Source organism: Humulus lupulus, chromosome 2 (assembly GCF_963169125.1).
Source record: "Humulus lupulus chromosome 2, drHumLupu1.1, whole genome shotgun sequence".
Taxonomy (NCBI): Eukaryota; Viridiplantae; Streptophyta; class Magnoliopsida; order Rosales; family Cannabaceae; genus Humulus; species Humulus lupulus.
The window spans coordinates 95,693,691-95,709,623 of NC_084794.1; the positions used below are offsets into that span (position 1 = coordinate 95,693,691).

General features: G+C 30.2%; 1 protein-coding gene across 4 annotated transcripts; it reads left to right on the plus strand.

Moving 5' to 3' along the window:
• The first annotated feature begins 1,857 nt into the window (after nt 1-1,857).
• On the plus strand, nt 1,858-10,125 carry LOC133818250 (uncharacterized). 4 transcript variants are annotated; one of them, XR_009885848.1, is made up of 10 exons: nt 1,858-2,128; nt 2,253-2,408; nt 2,546-2,601; nt 3,609-3,683; nt 4,411-4,467; nt 6,072-6,253; nt 6,344-6,398; nt 6,653-6,702; nt 7,188-7,266; nt 9,894-10,125. XR_009885848.1 is itself a non-coding variant. In XM_062251010.1 (7 exons), the coding sequence occupies exons 1-5, from the start codon at nt 2,122-2,124 to the stop codon at nt 4,462-4,464; spliced, it is 348 nt and encodes a 115-aa protein (XP_062106994.1). In that variant the 5' UTR covers nt 1,858-2,121; the 3' UTR covers nt 4,465-4,467; nt 7,188-7,266; nt 9,894-10,125. The 4 variants fall into 4 exon arrangements, 1 of the variants encoding a protein (XP_062106994.1); XR_009885850.1 differs by having other exon boundaries at nt 2,276-2,408; XR_009885849.1 differs by lacking the exon at nt 6,653-6,702.
• The last annotated feature ends 5,808 nt before the right edge of the window (nt 10,126-15,933 follow it).

Genomic DNA, 15,933 nt, shown 5'->3' on the forward strand with positions numbered 1-15,933 from the left:
CGAATCTAGGCCGAAACAGTGGTAATGCTAAGACCATGTTATGCCTTTTTCACTGAGTCAATGGTCCAAGAGACCAACTAGGCTTTAGTCATGGTCATTGGGACCTTTGAGAGGCCATGAACACGAGATGTGGATCTTTCACCGGTGTGGAATTTTTAGCATCCACAACTTCTTTTGCTTGTAATTATTGTATTAACCAGTCTTGGATTGGTAAGATTCTTGAGTGTGTTTTTTATGCTATTAGTTCAGAGGTGCCTGAGTTGTAGTTTTTCTCTTTAATAAATGGATTGATTTTCAAAAAAAAAATAATGAGAGAGAAAGTGATGTCAGAGTAAAGGGAAAAGTTGAGAACTACCAACTTTTAGGAGTAGTTAACTAAAACTAGACACTAAATATATTTTGTTAAACTTTACCCATTATTATCATGAGACATCCCAAATTATCCTTATTTGAGAGCATGGTTATAAGTGTTATTGTAATGTGTATTATATGTGTCATATTATAGTTTAATTGGAAATGCATTCTAATTGTAGTGTGTCATATATATGTGTGACAGCTATATTTATAGGAATGTATTCGATCTATGAAAGATTATTCGGCTTAAAATGTAAACCATAAATCTTAAAATGTAAACAACAATCATTTAAAATATAAACATCAAGACATAAAGTCTAAACCACGACCCTTTAAAAAGTTTAACCTCAAGACTTAAAATCTAAACCACAACTCTTCAAAATGTAAACCACAAAGATTAAAATATAAATCATCACTCTTTAAAATTTAAACCACAAGCCTTAAAATTTAAACTGTGACTTTTAAAAATTTAAACCATAAGGCTTAAAGTTAAACCACTAGACTTAAAATCTAAACCATGACCATATAAAATATAAATCATAATCTTTTAAAATGTAAGTCACGATTCTTTAAAATTTAAACCACTAGTCTTTAAAATTTAAACCACAAGGCTTAAAATTTAAACAACATCTCTTTAAAATTTAAACCACAAGGCTTAAAATTTAAATAACAACTCTTTAAAATTTAAACCGCAATACTTGAATTTAAACCACAACTCTTTAAAATTTAAATCACAATGCTTAAAAGTTAAACTACTTGGCTTAAAATCTAAACCACGACCATATAAAATATAAACCATGATCATTTAAAATCTAAATCACAACTCATTAAAATTTAAACCACTAGTCTTTAAAATTTAAACCACGACTCTTTACAATTTAGACCACAAGGCTTAAAATTTAAACTACGACTCTTTAAAATTTTAAACCACGAAGCTTGAATTTAAACTACGACTCTTTAAAATTTAAACCACAAGGCTTAAAAGTTAAACTACTAGGCTTAAAATCTAAACCACGACCATATAAAATATAAACCATGATCATTTAAAATTTAAACAACGACTCTTTAAAATTTAAACCACAAGGCTTAAAATTTAATCCACAAGACTTAATATTTAAACCACGACTTTTTTAAATTTACACCACAATGCTTAAAAGTTAAACCACTATGCTTAAAATCTAAACCACGATTGTATAAAATATAAACCATGATCCTTAAAAATCTAAACCACGACTCTTTAAAATTTAAATCACAAGACTTAATTTTAATATTTTATTATATTGAAATTCATAGATATTTTTTCTAAAAGAAAATTAGAAAAGAAATATATTTAATTTTAAAATTAGAATTCAATATATCTTGATAAATAAAAAGTGTTCACTACACCAAAATCTACTTTCCACAACACATAATTATAAGTCTTTTCAAAATGTATTATAATATATACTAGGTAAAAAGTGGTGAAGTAATAGAAATAAAATATTAAAAAAAACCAGCCTACCCGATACCTTTTTTCCCATTCTCCTTCTCATCTCTCTCTTCCCTTCGCCCTAGCCGCACTCCCGTAACCACCATCATCCTCAGCTCTGACCACCTAATCACCATCCTCACAACCGTTTTTCTCCAAGCCAAGCTCCAAATCTCAGGCACCCGTGAACCCAACCCCTGAACCAAGTGACCCCAAGTGCGAGCCCATCTCTGCGTGCCTTTGACCTAGTGCAACTTCCATTCGTGGGCCACCACCAAGCTTACGCTGTTGAGGGGAAGATGAAAGGTTCTTTTCATTTTCCTTACGACATTTTGTTTGTGATTCATCGCTATCCCTCATTCCTTGAACTATGTTATATGATCATAGTGAAGTAATTTAAACTTTCTCAATAATAATAATAATAATTTAGGGATCTGTCCAAAATTTTGCAAGTTTTTGAAGCTAAAGCCCTTTGTCCATAGCCGAGAAAAAGAAGAAGAAAAGATGCAGCAGAGAAAATCAACATATGGGAGGCCTACTGGAACGGACGGTTCCAATTTCTCCTACTGCATGGTCGTTGAATCTAGTGAGTTTCATCTCTTATTTCGATTCAATTCAATTTTCATTTCAGTTTACTGTCTGATTTAATCTCTTTTGTTCTACCTCATTAGACCCAACTTTGGTTCTAATGTAAGTTTTTTTTTATTTGAATTTGAATTTTAGGGTATCAAAGAGTAGCTGAAGGAAAGTCCCACCTCTCTAAGCTAATTTTTGTTCAGGTATATTTGAATTGCTTGCTTGTAATTTCTGCAAATCATTACAGAAATTTCATCAAGTAGCTGCTTCATTTACTTAGTGTAATTTGTATTTAGATTTCATAAACCATTCATTTCTGTAAGTTTATTGATGATTTTATTCCACTTAAAACTCACGTCTTGTTAATGTGGAATGGGGTTTCTGTATGTAAATTTGGGTTATCCTAAATGGAATAAGACTTACCCCGTTGAGGGGAAGATGAAAGGTTCTTTTCTAAAATGCTTCAGGTGGATCAAAAGTACTTACACTCAAGTCATCTATGGCTGGCGTTGATCATTGGTTATTTTTCATTTTCTTTTCTTCTATAATATATATATATATATCCTTCTATTCTGGGTCTGAGTTCTAGTTCATGGTAATTGTTATGAACTGTCTAGTTCTATCTAATAAGTTTTTTGTTTTTTGTTCTTTTGATTTTCAATTTGACAGAACTATTGAAAATCCTATATTAGTTGTTGGATCCTAAAGCCAACTGATGAAGATCTGAACAAATAATAATAATAATTATAGCAATTATATCACTCTTGATGTTTGTCTAGTTCAATTTTTGACCATTCTCTACTTTTTGTTTTGACCACAAAAATGCATAAAAAAGATAACATTCTTGAAAAGCCAAGTTTGGCAAAAACAGGTTTTTCTTTATTTATTATTCTTTTTAAAGGCATACAATGTGTAGCTCCTCAATCCATATCTCTTTCACTATTTTTAATGGAAACTTGCATCCAATTGAGATGAAAAAGCTTTTTATTTACTCCTTTGACCACTAATTAAGCTCTTATTTACTCCTCTCTGCTCTCATCCCCTGTAATTATTTATGATAATTTTAATAACTCTACCTAACTCTCTGATTTGATCAAGATTCTTAAAGTTACCATAATTTGAAGCTCCAAGTAGCAATTAAGTATTGCAAAGTTTTAATATTGATATTTCTTTGCATGCTTATTTTTGCATGACTAGAGCTAATTTTCAGATTGAGCATGCCCAGCATCTTACACCTAGGACTGCAGACCAGTTTGGTGAACTAGGGATTATTGCTTCAGTACAGGTTCATCACAGCTCTCTCTTGTACTCTAGTAACATACTGTAACATTTAAGGTTACAAGAAATGAAATATCAACACCCATTACCAATATTGTTATCTACTGTTTGAGTTGGGGTTTATTTTATTCAACTTTTAATTTTTAAATTTATTTATTTTGTTTTAGTTTTTTCAAGGTGATTTTCCTTTTGGTTATTTGTTTTTATTTGGTGGTGGTAAGTTGCTGAGTATAGTAAATGTTAGTTCAATCTTTAGGAAGAATTGGCTAGAGTTGTGAGTGTCTTTTAGATCATGTTTGGAAAGAATGATAGGATTGGAGTGTATAACATTTATTAAGTGTTTAGGCTATGTAATTAGAGAGCATATAATGTGTTTAGGTTATGTAATTAGAGAGCATATTAGAATTCACCTAATGAGATAAATTAGTCTAATTGATAAATGTGGGATAATTTTATTCTAACCAATTCATGTATAAGCTTTATGAACGAAGAAGAAATAAATGTATGATTGAAGATGGGTTAAATAATTTTGTTTTGTTTCTATGTTATTTTAATAATATACATGTATATATATGTACTGTTGGGTTTATATTATCATAACTAGGTTTCAACTAGAAGCTTTAAACCCTTGAAGCCATAGTTGCTACACCACTTTAATTCCTAACCCAAAATCCATATCTACAAATTTACTAGCAAATAGACTTATTTCTAACCTGATACTTCAAAATTTTCAGGATCAATTCCCTCATAGTTTGGCAACTTCTTTGGTCATCTCGTTTTTTACATGAAAGGTAATCTTTTGAACTTAAATATATTTATTTTAAATTTTGGGTTTATTATTTGTGTGTATGGTGTGTTTATATGTATATGTATATGTATATATATCAACAATATCACAACTTTTTGTTTTTAATTCAAATAGCAAGTGACGCCAATTTTGTGTTAGTTATTGAACCACCATCTTTCTTGCTTAGATTAGAATTAAAAGATAACAATTCAAAGATCTCTAATGCTTAAGTTTTCTCCCCATTTCAGTTTTTTAATTTTCAATTAATAGATTTTATAAGGCTCCTTTGATTTGGTTGGAGTATAAATTTGAGATATTTATAGATTGGTTAGCTTACATGTATTTTATTGGACACGGGCATATTACTTTCATGATTTCAAAATAATAATTCATTTTTCTCACTAAAAGATGACTTAACGAAAAATAATTTGCATTCTTAAAGCTTTTGGAATTTAGGATTGCTCATAATTCCAAGTCCTACTATGTGTTCTTTCTCAATACTTAACTCTCTCAAAGTCTTGCTCGTAGCATGTATTTTTTGGCTGGTTTGTGTTGGTGTTGTAGCTTGTTGCAGTAATTAGCTAGAAAAGGAAAGCCAGACTTGTTCCGTTCTGCTTCTAGTTTTATTGATGTTGTTATGTCTACCATTTCTCTTGCTTCTAATGGTACATTAAGGTTTGCTTCATCTATGTTCATTCCATTTGTACTTCCTTTGATAATTCTAGATATGCATGTGCTTTGGTTTCCTCTGTTTTTACAGCTTCTTTCACTATTGCAATTTTCAACTTTTATGTTGGATGACTAATTATAAACAATGTTTAGTAAACTCAAAATTGTTTTTTTGGAGCATGGGATCCAGGAATAGTTTAGGTTAGTGATAGACTTGATAACTTAAGAAAATTTAGTGATTTTTTATGAGAATCTTTGGTATGTTGATATTTAGTATTGGTATTGGGCCTTTTGGCCATGGTTGGCTACTTAGGATTTCTAGCTTTTTGTCTGTTATGAATTTCCTCATGATGAGCTTTTGGTTATTGAGGAAAAACAAATGGTTGTGTTTTGAATTAAATGTTGGTTTCTGTGTGTGATACTAGATATTCATTTTTTTAAAAACTACATAATTTAACAATGAAGTGTAGATTATCACTACAACAAAGTGAAGTAATTGTCACTTAAAGTTCTTATTTTAATACTTTTCCATAAAACTTGTGGAAAGATTTTAAAGCAAGACCTTATTCTGTTTTGGGATTGACTCTTTTAAATTTAATGGCGCATGATTGAATTATGAAAAATGCTAAGAGACTAAGATAATTATCTATTGATATATATATATATATATCTATTTTCTTATGGTTGGTAAGGGTCATGTTTAGTGAGGCTTATTTTGAAGCATGTTTTCTTTTTAGACTCAACCCTGCTACATGAGCTATCTTCTCAAGCAAATATCTTGTCTTGAAAAGAATTTGGATATGAGACTGGGTGTAGTCACCAAAGAAACTAAACCTGGTCTAACTATAAGTCTTCTATATATCATATTAACTGAAAATCTAGCTTTCTAGAGACTCGAGAGATATTGATTACTGCTAAATTCTTCATGCTGTGTTACAGGAAAATGACATGCAAATCATTAGAGATTTGATCGACTCTGCTATAGTAGATAGCAATGTTCAGGATGGTCTAAGATGGCCCTTAGGGAAGAATGTTTCTAGTGAAAAATTTTATGTCTGTTCAGTCAGGCACATAACCCGTAAAGTATACAAAAAATCATCGTTGAAGCTGAAGATCAGGAGGTGAGATTATGGTTTTTAAGTAAAGACAAAATGGATCCTTTTAATTCAAATTGAAGAATTTGACCAAAATAATGTTCTGTCAAAAAACAGAACATCTCTTGACTATCCAAGATGGGAAAATGGAATAAAGAGTTTAACTTATGTGGTGAGCTTTTCCAATTCGATCTAATCTTTTTCAGACGTAAATTATGCTATTTAATTTGTTACAGTAACCTTGTTATTATGAACACTTAGAATCTTGTGCAACTGGGATATTTGACTGAAATTAATCTAGATTTTTGATGTTTTGACAACACTAATTAACAATTGATGATTTTAAAACATTGGACAACATGATTAATATCAAAGCACCAAAATTTCCCCCCTAACTTTTCTTTCCTGGTTGTGTTTTGATAACAGAGGAAGTGAAGTCCAAACATCCAAAGATTACCTATGCTGATCTTTACTAGGTGATTATAGTTTGTGTTTAGAAGCTCTGTCTGTCTGGGGCAATAATAATCATTATTCTAAAAAAAAAAATTGTGTTAGTTGAACAACAATTTGTTATGAATATGATTAATAGATAGGTGCTAACCTCTATATCTGTACAAACCTTGGATAAGATGGTTTGCAGTAAAATGCTACAATTTATCTTCAACGGTCATCTTTGCTGTATGTGACATTTTCTATTAATAATCTAGAACCATTTCAATTGTAAGAATGTGGCATATTTTTTATCCCCTTATATTTTATAAAGTTGGACCATAAATGGGTAGTAAAATATTTAGTGTAAATTTTCTGTGACCCTAGCATATATTTTTTCTTAGTTTCTTAAATTGTTTGTAAATGTGCATATAGCTTCAGCTGGTCACTCTAGCATCTCTATAAATTGACATCAATATTTCCATTTTATAGAGTTATTCAATTAAGTTATATTCTGTTATGTTTGGTTTAGCTTGCTGGGGTTGTTGTTGTTGAGGTCACTGGAGGTCCAACTATTGACTTTGTTCCATGAACAATCTTTAAATAATCAGGTTAGACTCACTGACTGCTAATTCAATATCCATTTCTTTGTTTGTAGGATCAAGAATTTTTCTTCTTCTTTTCTCTATTGCAGTAGAGAAAGAACACATATAAGACATTACCATAAATCTATTAAATCATAGCACTATTTAGGCATTTGTTATGGAAAAAAACACAAACTGATCAACCAAGTCTGCCATTTTTTCTAGTTAAGATCATCTCGTTCATGTGCCTCACTTGAATAGAAAGTCTCATGATTGTTGATTGGACTTTTATAGCCTTTACATACTCTTTACAAACTACAATGATACACATATCTGATTGGCTTTCAGTAATTTCAATGGCTTCAGTTTTATGATTATGTTGATATATTTAATGGTCAGAACTGTTAAATTAATGTACCAAGAAACTTTTGCTCATTTCTGTTTTTCTATTCTTTGTATTTTGTATGCACAAACTTATGAATGCCTTGGTGTCTAATGTAGTTGGTTAATTGTGTGATTTTGCTTGATCGATTAGAACTCTTGCATGATATTCACTCGAGTACTTTACAAATTTTAGTATTTTCCTTTTATTTTTTTAGTATCTATTCATTTCTTCAAAAAATGTGTCCAGTTCCTAATCACATCTAGTTATGCCCCAAGGTCCATCGCCATACGCTTCGTCTTGGAGGTCTGAGTCAAGTTCGTCTGAATTCCCTCCTGTGCAGGTTTGGATTTTCTATTTTAGAGTTTAGGAGGAAGATTACACGCTATTATGTGTGAGCTTATGTCTTGTGTATCAAATTATTTTCTTCTTATACATATCATCTCTCTAATATTGACATCTTATGAGTTGTCATAATGATTGTGATGAGAGCTTTAAAAATATCATTGATCCTTAAATAGTTTTGGAAAACTTACAAACACTTTCTGGCATTTTATTTTGAATACATTTTTATTTGATTGGGGTTGGAGGAGCTTTATGTCAAGCTGACACAGTCATGTCTTGTCTTATCTAAATGATATTTTCTAATTTGTTTTAAATTTATAAAATATGCGCTGAATCCCCCTAATAGAAGAACTAGAAGTGCTTATTTTTCATCTGTCAGAGTAGCCAAACATTGTTGGTATAGATGCATCTGGTCACTATTTTTTGAATCTCTTCAGTTTTCCTTCTCGTTATTATTGATAATTATTCCCTTTCCACTTCTCATACAAAATGGTCAGACTACAAAACCATATGTAGTTTGGTTTTGCTCTAATAGGTTTCAACTGATGTTTTTCGTTGGGATTGTTTATCACGAATCAAGTCAAACTTACTCGTGGTACCTGCTATCATGATGCTTTGGTGTAGGTTTTGTTGATATTGTCAGCCTTTTCCTATTATGCTAAATTGCATTTTCTTTGCTTGCAACTTGCCATACCACATTTATGGGCTTGCCTTTCCCAATACCTTCTTTCTATTCATCCGGCTGAATTGACAGTGAAGTTTCCTTAATTTTGTTTTTAAAGAAAGCAAGAGTGTTTAACATTGCTCTCCCATTGTTGAAATCAAGGTGTATCACGTGCTTCTCTTTAATTAAGATATTATTAAGATGAGTAGATGATTTTGTGAGTTAGTGGTCCGTTTCAAGGCCCTGTAATATATATAAAAAAAGATATGTATATATATGAGAAACAATTCATAATATGTTTACATTGTTGGAAAAGTATTGTCTTTAGATTTTTTTGTGACTGAATGAACATTTTTTATTGGTTGGTTAGATTAATAAGTTATTTTTTGATTAGTGCATGATTATTGTTAAAATGCAATTCTTTAGGAATTGCTTGCTAGTTTGCTTGAATTTTTTTAAAGTTGTACAATTTCTTCTCTTCTAAAAAGTTGCCTCATGTGTATACATTGTGTGTCTAATATGGATGATCAATGCTATATATGTGTGTTTTTTTTTTGGTTTTATTCATTTTATTTTAGTTTTAACTTTATTTTTTCTCTATCTCTCTCTGATCTGCTACTTTGAAGAAAATCACCCAAAACCAGTTTTGATTTTGTGGTATATATATGATCTGCAGTTGATAAATATATGAGATTAGTAGTTGGTTTTTGTTTTTTTTTTGATAAATAAATATGATCTATAGATTGGTTTTTGTTTATATCTGTAGTTTTTTTTTAATTTTGTTTTTGAGATCTGTTTAATGGAGTGAAAAATTGAGACTTTGGTGGAAAAATATGTATAATTTGCGTATGATTTCCATTAGTTGCACTGATTTAAGGAGGTTTTTTTTTATATTCTTGGTTTTCCAATTTTAAAGCTTGTGGTGCTTGATTACATGATTTGTTATATTTTGCCGATTAAATTTTTTGTTGTATTAATTTTATTCTATCTTTTTTGTGTCTGAAAGGGGAAAGTTTTGGGGTTTTTTATGTAATTATTACCTGTATCTTAGTTGGACACTTTGATCATGATTTTGAGCATGAAATCTATACATTTCTCTCATAACCACACTTTATATATTGTGATACTTTTCAGCTTAGTAGTAATTGTGAATAGGATGATTTCTTTTAGTTTCCATATAACTGCCATATTCTTTGTCTTTCACTATGAATGATATGATATTTCATGACCTCATTAGTTTTTCTTTTATGTTTTATTTACCAGATTAAACAAGTGAAGTGCAAAAGAAAATCTGATTTGGAAGACTTTGGTGTTCTTACATTTGGAAGATCATGAATTCCTACTTTTACTTTTGAATATGCAACTGTTTAAGAATATTTTGTTGACTATTGTGAGAATGTTTTGTTTATGTTAATTAGTAAGTGTTGAATATCTTAAGACTTTTAGATTGTATTTTAGATAATCTTGAATGTATTTTGACACAATTATTTGGTTATATGTGTTATGAACCATATAATTGGTACTCAAAAATATATTTGTACAGTGTTAAGGGTATCTTAAGTATATTAAATGAAGTGGATTTGAATTAAAGCAATAAAAAATAACTATAATGTATAGGTTTATAAAATAATAATTCAAGCTTATCCAAATATTATAATAATACAAAAAATGTGTTATTGTATGTTTTACAATAACACTGGTTTATAAGCATAAAATTATGTTATGCAAATTATTTTCTATAATGCGGAAAGTGTGTTATTATAAAGTGTATCATAACACTACTTTATAAATACAAAAAAGTGTTATATAATCTATTTATAAATAGCATAATGAAATACTTATCTAACTATTAAAATAACACAACCAAAGTGTTATCGTAGGCTATACCATAACACATGTTTATAACTATGGAAAAGTGTTATGCAAAGTGCTCTGACCTACTATAACACCGCTTTCCTTAACACATCAAAAAGTGTTATGGTATATATTTGATAATACTTTTTCGATCTTATGAAAAGTATTTTTTGTTGTAGTGGTTTATGTAACATATTCTTGGTTTAATAGTTTTTATTTTTTTAAAAAAAATAAAATTATCATATTTTAAAAAAAAAATTGTAGACATGTTTTTGTTTATTTTAAAAAAATTATGTTTATGTGATTCTTTTATAATATATGACATTATTTATTTATTTAAAATTTATATGGTAGTTGAAAAAAATAAATTAATACATTTTCTATATAAAACTAAACAAATATGCATTTCACATTGTTTTTACCTAGTATAGTATAAATGATATACTTTATAACTTTTGTTTCAGCTTGGAGTGAGAAAATTAACAAATGGTAGAATGAGAGTTTTTATTAAAAAAAAGTGGGTATAAATTGAAATGTTTGAAAATCAGGTAGTTACGAAAGGGACATTCAAAAACTGGGCATGAGGTGTAATTTCCTCCAGAATAAATGACGTGAGATAGTAATAATTAAAAAGTGATGTGAGGAAGAAAAAAAAAGATGGATAAATTTTTTTTGAGAACAACATTTTGTTGTTCTCAAAATTTTCTATTTTCTGTAAATTTGTTATAAAAAATTTTGTTTTTCAAAACAATGTCAAATACCCCCTACTTGTTTTCAAAAACAGTTTTAACTTTTAAAAACAAAAAACAATTTTTTGTTACTGATCCAAACACCCACTTTTTTGTTTTGAGTTTTTAATCAAACGATTCGATATTTGAAATTTCTTTCACAGCCAAGACAATAGTGTTAGTTATTGTAATCGACATTTTGACTACCAAATCCTGTCATAGTATTCCATGCATATATATTTATACATTTATATATGTTAATATAATTATTGTTTAATTTTAATTTGTAATCATTATTTAGTGTTTTTATGCATATTTGTTGTATTTTCATAATAGTTTTGTAGTATCCACCAAGTGTTTGTAATGTTGTTCAAATGACAATACAAGTTCAACCTCTATAGTTTTTTTTTTTTATCTACGTGATTTCTTTGATCAAATTAGATTTGAGTTTCTTTTGAATATAAACATATGTTAGTTTATTATAATGATTCTTGTGAAATCAAGGAAACAATTCAAGAGAATGAAAGGTGTTGGTACAAACCAAAATTGGTCAGTCATACTTGCGAGTTGGGGTATTTATCTTTATCATTAGTTTCTGCAAGGTATATTTAATTACCAACTGTTCTTGAAGATGAGTTAATTAATTGCTATTTATTAAAAGAGCCATGGACTGGAGTTTGCAGAGGGAAACAATTGGGTAAATGTTTATTCAATATTCTCAAGTAGATTCCAAACACAGCTGCTGGTGCTGAGGCTTTATCTAACTATTATATAATGTCCCTGATTGATTGGTCCTTAATGAGATCCAGGACACTTTCTTTTACAGCCATATTAAAAACCAAATGATGCTTATAATTTTTTTACATCTAGAATACATATAGAATATGGTAGAAAGCATTATGATTGTATAGAATACATTAGTGGTTTTTTGTACTTATTAAGTCATTGAAGTTTTCCTTTCTTCAATGATTTAGGAAAATCATTCAACCAATGACCTCCTTGATAAAAGGAAGCACATATCTAGTATGTATACGTTATCTATATACAATTTATGTTTTTGCATGTTTATGTAATTTTGCAGTGAGATCTCAACTACCCCCTTTATTTTTTTTTGCAATTTAGTTTCTTCATTTGGTTTTCACTACCAAGGTGGCTCTTCAAGTTTTGATATTTGCAAGTTTTTCTGTGACTAGAATCCAACATGTTCAGTTTTGTTTGAGCCATTTCTCAGCCAATGTTTATGTTGTCTTAGTAGTTATGATTGATTAAAGAAGCAAACAAAAGGGACAATTAACATTCTGTGTCCCTCTTGGATGTATACTAGTTTCATGGTGGATTGTTATTTCAGAATAAACTCCACATGTTCCCTAGATTGCCCAAGTCACAGCTCACGAAAGCCTCTCCCTTTGTTTTTGAACTATGCAAGAAGCTCAACACCATAACTTTGCAGGCCCGCAATATCACTAATTTGGTTCCAAAGAACTTTATCTGGAAAGTTGTTAACACTCATGGATGATAATAATGTCTTGTGACTCACTCATTTTACTGGTTTTTGGACCAATATGATGTTGATCAAATCTGTATTTGAAAGACGTACATCCTTATTATAGAATTGCTTTGAGAGGATTCAACTACTTGTTCTTCAAAATTTACAAGATGGAAGATTCAATATGGTGAAAAAAATCTTCCAATTAATTTCTCGATTGAGAGATTGCAGCATTGAATGTATTCCCTTCTAGTTTGCCCTTTGTAAACATTTATTTTGCTCTAATAATGCTAAGAAAATATATGTTGTATGAATGGAAAAGGTAAGAAATATTACAACTCTAGACAAAATAATACAAATAAACAAGATTGATTAAATAATGTTACAACTCTATGACTGAAAAATACAAGTAAATAAGAGAAGAGTTAGAAGAAGAGGATGGAGAAATACAACTCTAAATAAAAGATACAAATAAAGTAAAAGTGTTTGTAACAAAAGAAATGAAAGGAATACAACTCTAAACAAGAAATACAAGTAAATAGAGAAGAAGAAGAAGAATAAGAATATAAAAAGCAATGGTAGAAAGTGTAAGAACAAGAACAAAAACAAGATACTCACTCACTCAACCAAAGTGAAGAGTGTTGGGGATCACGAACTTGAACAAGGTTTGAAACCTTTGTCCAAAAGCTTATTTCCCCCTAACTCAAGCATTAAGGGAACTCTCACAATTTTTGGAAATAACTTTCTAGAATTATCAAGCCTCTAGGTATTTTCTAGCCAATTGATCTATTGGATAGAAAAATTGTGTCAAACAAGTGAGCAATAGGCTCCTATTTATAGAGTTTGGAGACACCCTTTGAATTTCAAATTCCACCAACCCCCATGGTTGTTACCAATGATTAATTGGATGTTTATGGAATGAAAAATGAGATTTGGGAGTTATTTGTGTTTTTGGAGCCGTTCAAAAAGGTTGGAAAAAACTGAAAAATTGGTCAGTCAGCCTCTGTGGGCGTGGCCACTGGTCTCTGTTCCCCAGGCTGGGGCCACCAACATCCCTGGCCGCGCCCATTGACCAATTTCAGCACACAAAAATGTGATGTTTTTCCGAACGGTTCCAATCCACTCCCAATTGATTTTGTAACCCTCAAAACACATTATTGGGGTTAAAATCATATCTCTATCAGCCATTTCACATATGGCATTAAGAAATTCATCTCAATATTGTGTAACAAATCTACACAATAATGGACAATATTTGGAAGTTGCAAATTTGTAACACCAAATATGTTAACATATTTGGATATTCACATATATCTAAATCTTGTAACTCTCTTTTATATGCTACAATATGTGACACTCTTTGTCACATTTATTTAATCTAAAATATTATATTATAAAATAATGTAACATCACAATATATTATAAAATAATATAAGTTGAATTTTCTATTTATTTTAGATTAATTTAAAAAAATATTAGATATATTTATATTTTTTAAATATTGTTGAGTTGTTTGGTAACAATAAAGAAAAAAATTATATTTTGTTTATTTAACTGCAAATCTAAAAATAAAATATAAAAGCACGTTCAATAAGATTAATTTTGTTTTCTATTTTCTCAAATTTTAATTAAAATTTAAAAATTCTTGAAAATGTTTTTTTCTTACTTTTACAATTTTTTTCAAACAATTTGTTTTTTCTCTTTCTTTGTTCCAATCTAGCCCCAAAACTTAAATCATGTGTTTTTTCCCGCCCATTGGGGAATCTTACAGAGATCGATCAACCATCAAAGAAACTTGCAGGGTTCAGAAGATGAGAACTCTGCCAAATGGCTACACTACAAGAATGTTTACTTTTGTCAGCACGTTTCTGAAAAGCACTGGGAAAAGTCACTTTAACTAGGGCAACACACCATCAAATATTGGAATAATTTTCTATGACTTTTTCGTCAGAGAAAGAAGTCTTTGTCGGCGTACCCACGAAATAGATCGACAAAAGTAACCTTTCCCCTGTGCACTCCATAAACGCACCAGCAAAAGTTTAAGCCTTTACACGGAGACACTTTTGCCAACGCCTTTAATATAATTGCATCGATAAAAGTTTATTTTAATTCATCATGAAGTGTTGACTTTTGTGTGCGTATAATCTAAATGTACCAGCAAAAGTTAGGAAAAAGTGTCACGAAAGGTAAAAAAAATGCACTGGTAAAATTGAACATTGTGCTGAGAAAAGTATAATTTAATAGATAGATACAATTGCTTTAGATTTTTTGAAGTGATTTCTTTTTTTCTTTAATTATTCTAAAATCAATAAATATTACCTAATCAACGGTCTGATTTCGCTGAGAGTGTTCCAAGATTAATAATGATAGTAATCAATTGTGTTTTTATCAACTATTAGTTGTTAAAATGTTGTGATCAGTGTCAATCATTGTTGATCTAACCACAAGGTCATAGTTTCTTTTAATTATTTGCTATTTTTGACCTAATCAACAGTTTGATCACACAAAGTGTATGAAGATCCACAATCTTACTGTTAGTGAGCATTGTTATGATTTGTATCTATTGAATATGATATATTAACTCGTGTGAAAAATATTTTACCGGTGCGTTTCACCTAACCCGCCCGCAAAAGTCTCACATTTTTATTATCATTGGGACTTTTGCCAGCGTGGTAGGTGAATTGTGCTGGAAAATGTCAACTTGTAAATAAGGTAGGTGAGTATACTTTTGCCGGTGCATTTAGTTGCACTGGTAAAAGTCTAGAACGAGCCGGTAAATCTCATTTAAGTAAATGACGTCGTTTGTGATTAAGGTTTTCTAATAGGCTTTTGTTGGCGCAATGAAACGCATCGACAAAAGCTTAATGATAATACCCGAGTATCCTGCATCTTCTTCTTCCCTATTTTCTTCTTCCCTCTCTGTATCCAATCTCTCTCACTCTCCCTCTCCATCTCACTATCTCTGCCATCCACCTCCCCGCAAAGCTCCAAGAAACTTTGAGTTCCGAGCTGCCACCACGCAAAGACAAGGTAGTTTCTGACTTTATAAATTTTTTTTATGCTAATAATTTTACTCTCTACACAGTACATGCCCGAGCTCCAAGACTCCACCAAGCTGCCAGGCCCAGTCCAAGCATTGTCAAGCATTGATCCAAGCTAGTGTAATTTTTTTTCATTTATATTAATGACATGTGTTTTTGTAATACTTGTTAAAAGAAATTGTTTTTGTAATATT

What these genes read in the sequence shown, in the direction of transcription:
- LOC133818250 (XM_062251010.1), top strand. An exon ending in CTAAGCTAATTTTTGTTCAG is followed by an intron (nt 2,602 to 3,608) that starts GTATATTTGAAT and finishes GCTAATTTTCAG; the next exon opens with ATTGAGCATGCCCAGCATCT. An exon ending in GGATTATTGCTTCAGTACAG is followed by an intron (nt 3,684 to 4,410) that starts GTTCATCACAGC and finishes CAAAATTTTCAG; the next exon opens with GATCAATTCCCTCATAGTTT.